A 13,958-nucleotide genomic window follows, 5' to 3' on the forward strand; every position below is an offset into this window, starting at 1 on the left:
ACGTATTATAGTATTGTACACGTTTCCTTGTAAGTTGACAGTGAGCATTTATTTTTCACCCGAACTTGATTTAACTATTTTACCTCACATTTTTTGTCTTTACCGGGGGGGGGGGCTGTGAATAAAACCCTTTGTTGTTTAAACGATGATGTATTCCCCAATTCATGCAGTACGCACAAAAGTCGGTACTTGAACAGTGTAATTATGGACGTGCATTCTACCCGCCACTGCCCCCGTAGCTTCTCCTAATCCCCTCCCATCTCAGGGCCTCATAGTTACCTTTGCTTCTCTCTGCTACACTGTACATAGATCATGAGAGGGTGTTTTGTTACAGAAATGGCTTCCCTTGGGCGGGCTGACCATGTGCATGCTGAGATACAGTCTGGAATACAAGATTACATTTTGTCAGAGGGGAACAACTTGCAGCACTTCAAGAGGCCAGAAAACTTTTGGGGGGGGGCGGGGCTGGAGAGAGGGTGAAGGCAAATAGCCATAAATGAAACTGAATTAGCGCTAACAAAAACTCCATATCAGCTTCAGTTTTTAAACGCAAATTTATTTCCTCAAGATTGCATTTGTTTTGACTTTCAAAACAAGAACAGATTTTTTAAAACAAGTTTGGTAAGCTTAACACTTCAGTACTGCAGAAATACAATGGAAAAAGTGCATGAAGTGGTGGGTGAAAAACATACAGTATGAGCAACTCTGATTTCTTCTACATTACAAACACACATCATTCACCTTAATGATCAACTGAATTGGCTAATGTTTGACTTTAAGTAAGTCCAAGACCGAGAACAAAGACTCACAAGCGTTGGAAGACTTGAACACGAACAAATGATTTCGATCCGTTGAAAGGGAAAACATGACTCTGCTTCACATTTACAACACTTCTGAGTGCATCTTTAGTATGCTAAGTAGACATTTTCCATTACTTTATTCTCAGAGTTTCAAATAAAATTCTGAAAATATGGCTAATTTGTCTAGATACTGATGCCATGGTTGTCAATTTCAATGTCTTTTGTATGCATTTAAGCAGCCCAAGATTGTGTGTATGCCTTTGCTCTGCATCATTGAAAAAATTATCTCAAACAAATATGTCTAGCAATTTGTAAATAAACTGACTACAATACAGGAGTACCGGGAATGATAACCTCATGGCAACAGAAAATATATATTTGATTTCCAACCAAGCTTAAAGAAACTGACACACAAGGGCAGATCGGGGGGGGGCAATATATAGGATCCATGCTTCCCCCTAAAATCATTTTTTTGCTTTTAGATGACAAAAGGCTATTTCTTTTGGTCTATTTCATTTTCCTCCTAAAAAAAAAAGAAAGAAACCTATGGAAAAAGCCCCTCAGAAATGGCAAAAAAATTACATGGAAAAATTCCAAATTTTTGGGACCCCTTCCCTAAAACAAGTTGGCCCCTCAAAACAAGAATTTGATTCCGCATCTGTCCTTAGTAACACATTTTTGATTCAAAGCAGAGAAATTATGCACTGAATGACAGAGTAACACTGTTGAGTGGTATTTATTATTTTGGAAAATACCAGGATATGAGTAAATGTCCTGTTATCGGTGATCCGGCCAAAAACTAAAAAGACAGGCAAAGATCTGGGAAGATTTGGCATCAAAGCCAGCTCATACTTATTCTTTCAATTCTTTCAGCCAAGCATTTATCGGTAGGGATGGTTCACTCTTGGCCTCTACCAAGGCCACAATCACGGACCACACTTTGGTTGGCTTCTCCGTCTGATTTAGGAGAGGCGGGGGGACCTTGAGAATGAATTTCCCCTCGACGGTCCCGTGATGCACTGTGATGACGGGGCTGACCTCCATGTCTTCCTCCTCGGTCAGGCGGGTTACCAGCGCCACGCGATACTGGTTGCCAATGTGCTGACCCGTCTGGATGACGTAGCTGACCCCCCACAGGTCCGAGTCAGCATCCTTGGTGGGGACCGCACTGACCTCCCAGGCGCCTTTGCCGTACTTGTAGACGTTCTTCTCTGCCTGGCTGGCTACCCGGAAGTTAAGCTTATTGTGGTAGTAATCATCTTGGTGTTCCTCAGACAGGATCAGCTTGCGGAAGGTGTCTGGCGTGGCCGTGACCTTACTTACGAAGCTACTGGACCAATGCAAGGAGAACGCTTGGTTCCTGTACAAGCGAGGCTGGATGAAGTCCTCCTCCATGACAGTGTAGGCTTCTTCTGCTGCCAGGGCTCGCCACTCAAAGGCTTTGGCCACCAGGCCGGCCACCTTGGCCTGGAAGTCGGCCTGCAAGAAAGAAGGCAGCGGCGTGTCCATGAGATCCTTCAGCTTGGCGGAGGGCATGTGTGGGAAGCGGATGAGGCTGAAGATCTCCTCAGCATGCTCTTTCCGCGTCACCTGCTGCCCCTCTGCATTCATCCACTGCAACGCCATGTTGTACACATCTTTTTCATCCTCCACAACGAGGTCGGGGCTGGCCACCAGCCTCAGCAACAGTTCCGCAGGCATGCTCTGCACGCAACTCTCCCTGAGGTAACTGATGTTGGCCTCCAGAATCCTGAGGCACTGCTCCTGTACCCTTGCAAGACTAAGTCTCTCGGCGTCTTTGTAGGCCTTGACTGCCTCCTCACCACTGATGTTGGCCACCCTTTCCAGCAGGAAATCCTCGCATGCGTCGCGCAGCTCCTGGACCATGTACTTGTCGGCCAGTGTCAGGACGGGGAAAACGCTCTCCAAGTTCAGCACCACTGTCTCTGAGTACATGAACTTGAGAAAGACTGAGAAGACGTCCACACAATCGTCAGGCTCCACCAGCACCTGAAACTCCGGACCAGGGCCGTTGGATTCTCCTCGGTGAGGGCTGGTCCAAGAGGGGTCGGTGAACATCTTGAGGAACACCTCGCTCCAGGAGCACAAGACGATCTTGTGAGCATGGAAATGGTGAGGGCCAACTTGCAGTGTTACATCGCTGTATTTTGGATCGTTCATAAATCTTGACAGTTTATCAGCCACAAGGCCCTTATTTTTGGCAAGAAGCTCTTTCTGTGTAAGAAATGAGACAGAGTAAACCTGTGCAAACTTTCACATAATAATCAAACTCCTCCTTCATAATTACTTCTGTCCCTCCCATTTCCCCCAGCCCAAATACATGTAATCACTGCTGTTGTCATTACTGTCGTAACAATCGTTCTGTTATCATTATCCTAACCACTCTCATCCCTACACCTTTTTTTGGTCATAAACCTCATCTTGTTAGTGTCATGATGTCATCTTCTCCTTCCAATCCTATAAAAGTCCTTAGTTTTTATTATCATGTAAACGTTGATGTAGGGCTGAGTAACATAAAATGACTGATTATTTGAGTATTCGTCCAGCAACTCTATGATATTTACTGTGAATCATTAGCCTAGAGAAGCAGTTTTTAGTTATGCACAAATAACAAATTTTAATCATTACAGTAACTTTAATTAATTGATAGCGTAAAGCACAACTACTTTGTTTGGCATTAGGCATTAAGAGGCAATGCGGTTACAAAGAACAAAGTTTTTCCCTTATTACGATGTACTGCACTGAAGAATATTCAAACTGAAAACTAAACATGTATATTTGTTTCATACATTTTGCTCAGACCTACATTACTGTCTTGGTCAATGTCAGCGCCGGTGAATGGTACCATCTCTTGTTAATATTTTTGTCCTCTGTGCTATAACCTACCTTAGCTTCATCTCTTTTAGAGCTTTCACTTTTCAGGGGATCCCCAGACGCCGATGGCACCACCAATATGTGAAAGCGTTCCAATCCTGCATCGTAGCAGTCTCCCGGGAAGATGAGATCTCCATCTCGATTCATGAAATACTCGTCATCATCTGACCCAGCTTCATACAGAAACTCATCGTCGTCATCAACATAGTCATCATAGTCGTCACACATTATGACTGCATCAGAACGCGTGTCTTGTCTTCCTGAGAACTGTGAACAAATAACTTTGCAAGGAAAACTGACTTTATAATCATTTGACTTTTTGGGAAAAGATTGAAAGTTTCAAACATACCCATAAATACTTTAGCTCCATCTTGAACCAATGGAAACAATGAAACAAACTCCCACCCCCCCAAGATTTCAGTCTTCTTGCAAATAAAGAAAGATTCTTTTCCACAACTGGTCAATAAGCCTTTTGCGAGTTAACTTTGACCCAAATCTCATACACTGAGTTCTTTTAATTCATGTGAACAGAACAACTTGAATTCTCCCGACTAAAATCAATGTTGCTATACCTCGTGATTCAGGGAAAGCTTTTGCTTAGTTACATAAGAGACGCCTTGCAACAATACACTGTTCTCAATGGATAAGAAGGGCACAAAGGAACCAGTCCATTCCAGAGATGGTGGTCGCTAGGCGAAAGCTTGCCCTGAATCACGAGGTATCGCAACAGTGTTTTTCGTCTGGGGAATTCAAATTGTAATATTTATGTGCAACCAGATAACTCAGAGTACCAGATTTTATTCAAATTTAACTCACAAATGGCTTATTCATGCCATCTGCAGTTCCATGCTTAAGCAAATGCAGAGTATGAAAATATGGCTGGACTTGGGATTATCACATATAATCAGCCATTTTCCAACCCATTCTGACCACAGATGTCATGTCAGGGACGGTGAAATTTCATCCCAAAACCAAAAATGTCGGCATCCAGAAATTGGGCTTGAATAAACCTTTTTGATGTTCGTAATACATGCAATGCATTTTATACTGCTACGGGAGCAGTGTACCTGCAAAACATTAATCTGTTTCCATTTTATTTCATACTCCAATTCAAGCAACCCCCTTCTGACCAAGTGTTGCATTATTGATTTAGGACGAAGATATCCACAAACTTTGAAGTTTAAAGCTTGGCAGGGAAGGAAAATTCGGAGAATTCCTTCCAACAACACCACTTTTTTGTCACAAACCATGCTTTGACTAATTCGTAAATATTATTGTCCAATAAATATTACGAGTTGCAGCTCATTCATACCGTTTTGACCAGTCACGTTCATTTTCAGCCTGTAGATTGACTGGTGCCCTTAAAAAAGGCAATTAATGGTGATTTGTTCTTACAAATATTTGAAAACATATTTGAAAGATTCTTGTATAATCTGACAATACACATGCATCAGTGAGTTGATGAACAGATACATGAAGAATATTTAGCGGAAAATTGTCACTTGATTTTTGACTGGTTCACTTCCCAAATAGGGTTGTGTATAAAATGCATCTCTTATTTGTCATCCACACCCATAATGCATTGCGAACGTCAAAAAGGTTTATTCAGCTGAGTGTTCCCTGACATGGCTCACTTGAAAAAAATCTCAGAAAATCCCACATAAACATTGTCAAATTCTTCAAAGTTAATAAACTCTTGTAAAGCATCATTCCTTCTGCTCACCTACCCTTCCACAAACATGTCAGAAAATTATTTTCATATCCTAAAAGCGTTCATTTTGGGTGTCAGAAAAAATTTTGGAAAATAGGATAAAAATAAAATCTCATCAAAAGTTTTTAGCGGATACACAAAATTGAGATTTATGAATCAGAATAACCATGGAGATACCTCCATGGAATAACGGGAGTTTGATGAAGTTTTACTAACTCTAAACTATATTCAGAGGCATGCGGCACAAGAAGGCTCTAGTTTAGAACACAAAACACATAGTCGGCATTACATGTGAGTAAACCGTATAAGGCAATGCTAGTTAATATTTGGAATGAAGAGGCACCTCTACACAGAACTGGAAAGTACCGGTACATATTTAAATAATGATGTCACCTTGCCTCATCAACCGGCACGTGTAAGTACATGTACATGTACGCATGCATGACACGTACTGATGGAAATTAGCTTGCGAAAGGTAACAACAAAAGCCAACATCATTGAACATGGCCAAGGAAAACAAGAATCAGTAAAATGTAAAAACACGTGGACATACTTCAAAAATGGATAAATTGTTTCCACTTACTGTATATTCAACAACTAAAACACTTCTCAAACTTCTGAAAAGTCAAAGCACGGTGGTTGCAATATACAGACACTAGCACGACGACCGATGGCGTGTAGTATAGTGTACTGTACGTTGCAATTTATGATGTCGGTGTCATGTTGTACGTGCTATGGAAAGCCAAAGCTTAAAAATAGACGGATCACAGAAACTATTTTTGTCCACAAACAGTTAATTCTGATGAATTGAACATGCATTTTCCCCCGAATATTCTATCGAAAATAAAATATTTCATCTTTATTTCATTTTATTTCTTTTATATTTACTCCAAGGCCAGTACGCTTTCATGTTTCAACATTTAAAGGGAAAATGTAATAGAAATATTTTACAAAAACCTAGAAATTGCACATTTGTGTTTCGATGAACTTATTTTACATATTTGTTTTCCTATTAGTCAATCTGTTTTTAGGGGCCTTTTTGGTTTATGCTTGTATATTCATGATCAAAATTGTGACGTAGTCCGAGGCAATGAACCTCATTGTTGCATTAATTTGTGCACAAAACTGCTAGATTCATACTCTGCTACTGAAGATTTCCATATCCTTTGGTAATTAGCGAGCAACCTTTTTTTCAAAAATGTTTTCGAAAATCAAACTTGGGGTTCCAAATTCGAATATTAAGACATGCGAACTGACGGAACAGTGTCTTATTACACTAACCATGCTCTCCCTCGTCTGGAAGAGCTTGGTCAAGTACGTTGAGAAAAAAGTGACGCCAAGAAGAATTGTTTCTTTAAAGCATTACAATTAAACTGTTCATTTATTTTAGGACAAAGACGACATTAATCCGAATTTGTTTTTAAATTACAATTTCTTTTTAGAATTCTCATTCAAATCTTTTTAATTCCATTTTGACAGGGGGAGTTCAATATCATGTCATCACGCGGATGGTCCGATGGATGGACCGATAAAAATCAACAATTTGATGAGTTGACGGATCCACGAATCAAGTTAATTTCAATGTGTCTACGGACCGCTGGATATTTAGTGACAGCTTTGCCCCACATCAATGAGCAACATCAACTTAGCTCAAGCCCGTATGGCTAATACCTTTCTGGAGGGTTCCTGCTGGTGATCTGCTGGGTGTCGGTGCATTGACCTACTCAAATTTTACCCTGACTCAGGCTTGCAAATACCTTCTAAAGTCACTTGATAGACAGTTTTATCGATTGGTTGGACACTAACTTTCAGCCACCCCTTCTTCATTGTGAATTTACATGTACATGTACAGTACATGTACCAAGTTCGTACGCGTGTATCTCTCCCCACAGTTTCTTTTTTCTAATTTTTCCAAGGCTCTCCATACTTAGATACATAAGTCTAACTATTGGTGGCGCTGTTTACAAAATTGCGTGCTCAGAAAAATTCCCGACAAAAGACGTAGGGTCTGGATGGAAGACAGCGTGTTGCGTACGTACATATGTGTACAGGTTTTCCAGGACGTACGGACCCCTATCGAAATTATGCTGTTGGAAAAGCGATAACTCTGCTTGTTCCATGTTACTCAGGTTACTGTTCCGTCATCTGTATGATTTTACTGTTGGAGACAGACGTGCGTCTGTAAGCTTCTCTAAACCCGCGTAGGTACTTCTTACTTGACTTGAAACAGTGCGCCAAGTCCTGTACTTCAGAGTTTGGAAGAAGTTAACCGTCAGCGAAAATTGAAGAATCACGTGCGTGGCTTTCCGGTGAGTCGTGCTGGGTGTTACGTAATGTAAGCTATAACTTTAATATTGGTAATGGTACGGTAGCATTAAGGCTGCTTCATACTTACTAGGAAAATGAACACAAACGTGAATTTGTGACGTTAGATCAAGTCTTTATGCTGTGATGTGAATTCGCAATAGTTGATCAACTCAACTGACAGACTGAAGCAAAATTTTGCTGCGAATCTTTTGTTGCGTGAAATTTGCTTGCACACGTCACATCACACATTCACTTGTGAATTGGCCTTTAGACAATAAGCCTAAATCCATTGGGTCTGTCTCCTGGTTAAACTGTCCATCCAGGGAAAGAGTACCCCCAGAACTGCGGGGGTCCGAGTGGAAGCGGGTCCGACATTGGACCCCACAGTTCTGGGGGTAAGGAAGGAGAACTACCCTGGTAAAGGCATTTCCCCAGCCCATTTTCCCGGGATACATCATACATGTCATTTTGTCTTCACAGTTCACCACTCTAGAGTTATTCATGCTACTATTCATGTTAGCATAACATGACATGTCATGACATTTATTCTTGAGACAGATTTTCTGTAGCCTGAAATATCCAGTGTTAGGCTCGTGGCTAGCCAGGATGATTAGCCAGATGAAGCCTGCTAAGTTAACACTCACCGGATCAACAGAGCAAATAGTCATGTAGTCCCATGACTGAGTGTAGTCTGGAGACTTACCTAAATGTATCCCTGGCCACACGTCTATCAATGGCAAATTGCTGGGTAAACATTTACAGACCTCTGCCCATGTCTTGTGTGTGAAATCTTTAACTTTGCTTTCCTTTTTTGGAACAGTCTTCCACAACTGTGAATTAAACATGGAAGGTAAAGTCACTGACAGACCAGAGAGTAAGGTTGACTGATCATGCAGATATCAATTAATTGCACCCGTCACCATTTTTCTACTCAGGCCAACACTTGTAAGTGTGGAATTGGTTACTTTGCAGATACTCACAATGAGTTCCGAGACAGAGATGGAGGTCCAGGATGTCACCATTGATCCACCAAAAGTGAGTCATACCATAGTTGTTCAAAGAGTTCTCGAGTGTAGAATTCTCTCTTGCCAAAAAATAGACGCAGTTTACAACTCAGTGCACCACCAAGAAGTTGCCATGGCAAAACCATTTTCCTTGTTTACAGTCAAGGATGTCCACTTTGCTGTAATGTGTATTTAAGCATATGTCAGTAGACAACTTAAGGAAATTTTTTATAGACTGAGACATTGTATACAATAGAAATTAATGGAACAGGGACAGCTCAATGCTGAATTGTGGAGATCCCATCCCCAAATTAATGCAGACGACCACTCACTGATGATCATTGCATCAGAAATGAATTACATGTGACAGGAATTTACTTAGACCTAGCAGACAACCATCAACTCATTTGTGGACTTTAGTTACCTGGGGTTCCCTGAGTAGATTCTCTAAACAGGGAGCATGATGGCTATGGCCAAGCCATGTTTCTGGCACAGAATTAGAATAAACAGAAGTTAAAGTAACAAAAAAATAGCACAGTGTGCTTACAGACGTTCCAAGAAGGTAAAAAGGACAAGGAACTGGCCACATCACCAAAGTTGTCCTGCATATATTACTACGCCAAACACAGTTCAACCATAACCAGTCTTCCAGGCAACGTAGTTTGTAAGCATCAAACTTTGAAGCTAAAGAGTTTAAACATAACAGGATATCTTACAGTCAATGAATCAAGTATCCAAAAAATTACTAGAACTTAGGATTAATTGTCTGGAAGCTGTACAAGGAGCAAATAGGTCTACAAATTAATATGCAAAATTAGTCGGACAGTAAACTTTTCTCAACAGTGGGGGCGCACTTGTATCCTTTACAAAAAGAAGAAAGGATACGTCGAAACTGCAACTTGAAATATCCTTACGAATCTTCTTCCCTGACAAACAAACAATGGGAATAATTCAATTTTCCCATGCTAACGGAATATGTCAACCGTCTTCCAAGAGGCACTGCAAAACTGGCGTTTCTGGTTGTGTTTCTTGGTTATGCACTGTATTGTGAATTTGCCCGCATTGCCACGCAGAACGAGAGATATTGCAACACAGACACTAATTTATATTGTGTCACTATGTAGGTTCGTAAAACTAGGAGAATGTGTTCGTGCATCAAATCCATTCACACAGCCAGAGCTTGCTTGTGTTTTTACCCAACAATGCAAAGCTATTCGCTCTTTGAATGCTGACGCCATAGGCATGCAGAGCTTCAACCTGGCAGCTTTACATAATCAGTATACATGTACATGTAGCTGGTTCAGTGATTTCCGTGTATGTTGCTTATGTCATCTTGCACGTGCTGCGTTCTTATACCATGCGAGATTGGACAAAGCGATTCTGACTCCATTTTGGAGTTTGAGGCTCTGCATGTCTCTATCAATAGATGTCTCTCATTTTCTCCTTTATGAATGATGAAAGCATACTGTCAATGCTTTGTACGGAAGGGCCTGTGTACATGTTCGCAAGTGGTAGAGTTTCCATTTTGCTTCTTTTATAGTGGGAAATAAATTTTGGTGTCTCTTGTTTGAACAGGTTAATGAGGACAATGAACCGAGCAAAAAGACTTGTAGGAAGCTTGGAGCACTCAGCCACTATATTGAGAAATTCATGAACCAGACCGAACTGTCAGACGTGGTGCTGTGTTTTGATGGAAAGCAGTATCGCGCCCACAGACTGATCCTGGGGGCCTGGAGCTCAAAGTTAGAGGAGAAGATGGCCAAGGCTCCAAGGCTGGGTGGCGCCGGGGCAGAAACGGGCCAGCCCTTCCTGCTGGACCTCGACGAGGATGTGGTCGGAGGCAGCAGCTCTGAGGATTCCGACGCCGCCTTCCAGCAGTTTCTACGGTTCCTGTACTCGGGCAAGGCGGACCTGACCTCGGCAACAGTCAAGGTGGTCCTGAACCTGGCCCAGGTGTACGGGATCCAGGCACTGCAGGAGATCTGCGAGCAGTTCATCAGCAAAGAGGTTGGCCAGCACAACATCGACGGAGCCCTGGAGTGGCTCAGAGAAGCAGAGGAGAAGAACCTTACATTTCTCCGGGAGAGCTGCCTCAAAGTTCTGAGGGCCTACGTCCAATACATTCCTGACAGTGCCTGGCAGGCACAGCGGTTGGACCAGTTAATGTCTGTCATTGAGAGCTCTGATGTTGTCATAGAGGATGAGTATGCTCTATTTTTAAAGGTACACACATTCTGCCTTTATGTAGATTGTTTTGAGTGTTTTTATGAGCAGAGCAGTGTTTACCGGAAGTAATGATGTTTCAGAGCAAACATAGAATTATTTTCACATTGACAGTCTTCCTTTTTTTCAAATGCTTGCATTTCATTAAAAAAGAGATCTGTAAAATCTTTACATCTACACGGCACAAGTGTTAAAGTTCTTGGGACTTGTTTCCATTTCTGTGATTCAGATCGAAACCTGGATCAGATCGGAGCAGGTCACTGATGATAACCTGTGGGACAGTCTGGAGAAGATCTTGCCTCAGATTCGCTTCTCCAACATGACGATCTGGCAGCTTCAGCAGTTTGGCAAGTCCCGGCTGGGCGTACAGATATCCCAGAAGTACCCCGAGATAGTCACCGAGGCCCTGCGAGTCCGTGCCCTAGCCTCAGAGGAAGTGGACTTTACGGAGGTGTCAGAGTGTGGCTTTGTCCCACCCCGCTTCTACCTCAAGTTCGTTCCCCCTGGTGGGAAACTGTCCAGCATCAAGGAGGCCAAGAAGGACATCTTCACACGGGCCCGGGTCAACCATCTCAGCAGTAACTACTCGGATCGCCGCGCCCAGACATGGCGGAGGAGGCAACAGAAAGGGGGCCTGTACCGCCAGGCCGACAACGAAGCCTGGGAGGTGAGCATCATGTGCCGACAAGAAAGCCCTGGCGGGAATTGGCGCGTGCAAGCCCTTTTCATCCCCAGATGGGAGCATGTCAGTGAGAAATACCGCATTGTCTGGTGTGTTAAGTCTCGTGAGGACACGGCGAATCCCATAATAATCAACCACAGTGGGACCGTAGACAAGGGTGCAAAGCGCGCCTCAGCTGATGGGATCTATTTGTTCGCACCTTACGTCTGGGAAGAGAAACCAGAGTATGTATATTCCCGAGAGGTTGTGTACGTGGGTTAATCCTTCCCTTAGCTTGACATTGACATAAAACCACTATTGGTTTTATGTCCTGTTTCCCAGCTGAAGTAAAGTACTCTTTACCTGTTTGTTTTTTTTCATCTTTATCTTGCTAACAATTAATCTCAGAGTACTTCTTGCCAAAGATTGTATAGCGCCAAAGGCGCATGATGGATAACTCTGCCCAAAAGGCATGCATGTAATCACCATGGGCGCCATTTGAGCAAGTGATACGCCTGCGCAGTTTACAGTAATGCTTCGGCGCAGGCTCAGCAGGTGTACGTGCCTGCCGTGGTGCCTGCGCTTGTGCATTAATGTGCATTGCGCAGGCATATCGCTTGCTGAAATGGCGCCCATGTGATTACAACGTTTTACGTGTATTCACAGTGAAGTTCGCCATCTTGCACCACTACGCAGCACTATACGATCTTTGCTTCTTAACACAGATATTCTGTTTGCATATCAATGAGTCTTTAAGCCTGACAGAATTGTTCTTGTCAGCATGTAAAACTCCAGTTTCTACTAAAACTTAAGACACTTTTCACGTGTCATAACATTGTTTTGCACTATTCTTTTTTTCTCTCTCTTCAAGAAATTAACGTGTTTAGAACTTGCATCATTTTTTAATGGAATTTCGTAACTTCCACTTTGACTACTAAGTCACTGATAGGCTATGGCTTGTGAAACTACATAACCTTTGCCGACATGACAAGTTTCATTGTCAAAGTACACGTCGGGTCAGATAATCTTAAGTCCATCTGTAATAAGCCACCAGGACAAGGCATCGACTTAAGTGTTGTATGAGTTATGGACAAGTGAACTTAAATAGTTTGATTAGTACACGATTGCTTTACTGTTCAAATCCCCCGTGCACTTCAGTGCTGCTTTAGGCAGACTTGGCAGTATGTAATTATTTATTAGTCCAAGTCCAGTCACCAGTCACAAAAACAGTGACTTGAGTCAAGTCCAAGTTGTATGATACAAGTCTTCAACCCAGACCCCTTGTGGTAAAATGAATGCTTTTGCTAAATTGTACTTTAACTTAAAAAGTTTTTGGGAGACTTGTAGGAAACTACACATCAGAAAGTTAGTCCTAGTATAAATTCTGTTTGAACAGCCCTCAAAACTACCCCTTCGGAACAGTATCAAGCGTTCAACTTGCTTCAGTGCCGTTCTTCAACAATTACACATTTAATAGCACCGTTGTACCTTTGTACAGAACAGATCAACTTGTATGTAACATTGATAGATTGAAAGAGGGAGAAATACATGCACCGTGTCATTTGTTGTATTATTTAATGTCATTTGTAACAATAAATTGTCAAAGAGTTTGTGAAATAATTAACTCAAGAAAGTGTGTTATATCTGGGTGTTTGCGTTTGTGTGCTTCATCGTGTCAGTTTTGTTATCGTAAAGTCTTTTAGGAGGAAATCGAATTCAAAATTATCTGAGATAAAGTAAACACTGGGTCGGGTAAAAGTACACGTACCAGGTTATAGTTATTCAGTAAGATTTTGATTTTCGTTGGAGATGCACTTCACAGAGTACATGTAGGCAAGCTGGCAAAGATTGTCACTTGACACATTTGTACTAATTTCTGCTGATTATAAATGATGCGGTCACAATGTAACATATGGTTTACGGTCAAAGTTTGAAGCCAGCAAAGAAGCCAGAGATGGACTATGCAAGGCCAAATTATGACCTTTATGCCCCGCATGCTCAGTAAAATTCTCTGCTGTTCTGTTAGAGCGTGGAGGAAGGAAACAGGGATGTGTGGACTTCGTGGTGTGACGCATGTATTAAAAAGCCCCAAAAGATGAGGATGGCAGTGATGTTTAAGAATTGAAAGTGTTAACACTTTAGAGATGGTTTTACAATCTTTTTGCGCGTCATGAGGAGTCTGGGAAAACATTGGATTGTAGTTTTTAGAAAACAATATCTTAGTATCCCCATCCCCACCCGCCCATCGCTACTGAAGAGCGGAAGCTACAGGCAGGACTGACTTGCATTTCCGCGGAAGTTGGATGAAACTGTGCCATAATTTTTTTGTAGTGGAGTCGAGACATCATTTTTCAGTG

General features: G+C 42.0%; 2 protein-coding genes across 5 annotated transcripts; one reads left to right on the forward strand and one right to left on the reverse strand.

Annotated features, from left to right (window-relative positions):
• Window positions 1-535: 535 nt before the first annotated feature.
• On the reverse strand, window positions 536-6,115 carry LOC110980257 (BTB/POZ domain-containing protein 17-like). 2 transcript variants are annotated; one of them, XM_022236777.2, is made up of 3 exons: window positions 5,990-6,115; window positions 3,708-3,962; window positions 536-3,035 (listed from the first exon to the last, which is right to left on the reverse strand). In XM_022236777.2, exons 2-3 carry the CDS (start codon window positions 3,921-3,923, stop codon window positions 1,653-1,655), a joined length of 1,599 nt encoding a protein of 532 aa, XP_022092469.2. In that variant the 5' UTR covers window positions 3,924-3,962; window positions 5,990-6,115; the 3' UTR covers window positions 536-1,652. The 2 variants fall into 2 exon arrangements, with proteins under 2 accessions (XP_022092469.2, XP_022092468.2); XM_022236776.2 differs by having other exon boundaries at window positions 3,708-3,976.
• Window positions 6,116-7,368: 1,253 nt separating this feature from the next.
• On the forward strand, window positions 7,369-13,234 carry LOC110980258 (BTB/POZ domain-containing protein 17-like). 3 transcript variants are annotated; one of them, XM_022236779.2, is made up of 4 exons: window positions 7,369-7,741; window positions 8,686-8,748; window positions 10,293-10,940; window positions 11,170-13,234. In XM_022236779.2, exons 2-4 carry the CDS (start codon window positions 8,695-8,697, stop codon window positions 11,881-11,883), a joined length of 1,416 nt encoding a protein of 471 aa, XP_022092471.2. In that variant the 5' UTR covers window positions 7,369-7,741; window positions 8,686-8,694; the 3' UTR covers window positions 11,884-13,234. The 3 variants fall into 3 exon arrangements, with proteins under 3 accessions (XP_022092471.2, XP_022092472.2, XP_022092470.2); XM_022236780.2 differs by having other exon boundaries at window positions 7,369-7,715; window positions 8,649-8,748; XM_022236778.2 differs by having other exon boundaries at window positions 7,370-7,715.
• Window positions 13,235-13,958: the final 724 nt, after the last annotated feature.

The sequence above is a fragment of the Acanthaster planci genome, linkage group LG07 (genome assembly GCF_054643075.1).
Source record: "Acanthaster planci isolate LZ-2023a linkage group LG07, COTS_SCS, whole genome shotgun sequence".
Lineage (NCBI taxonomy): Eukaryota > Metazoa > Echinodermata > Asteroidea > Valvatida > Acanthasteridae > Acanthaster > Acanthaster planci.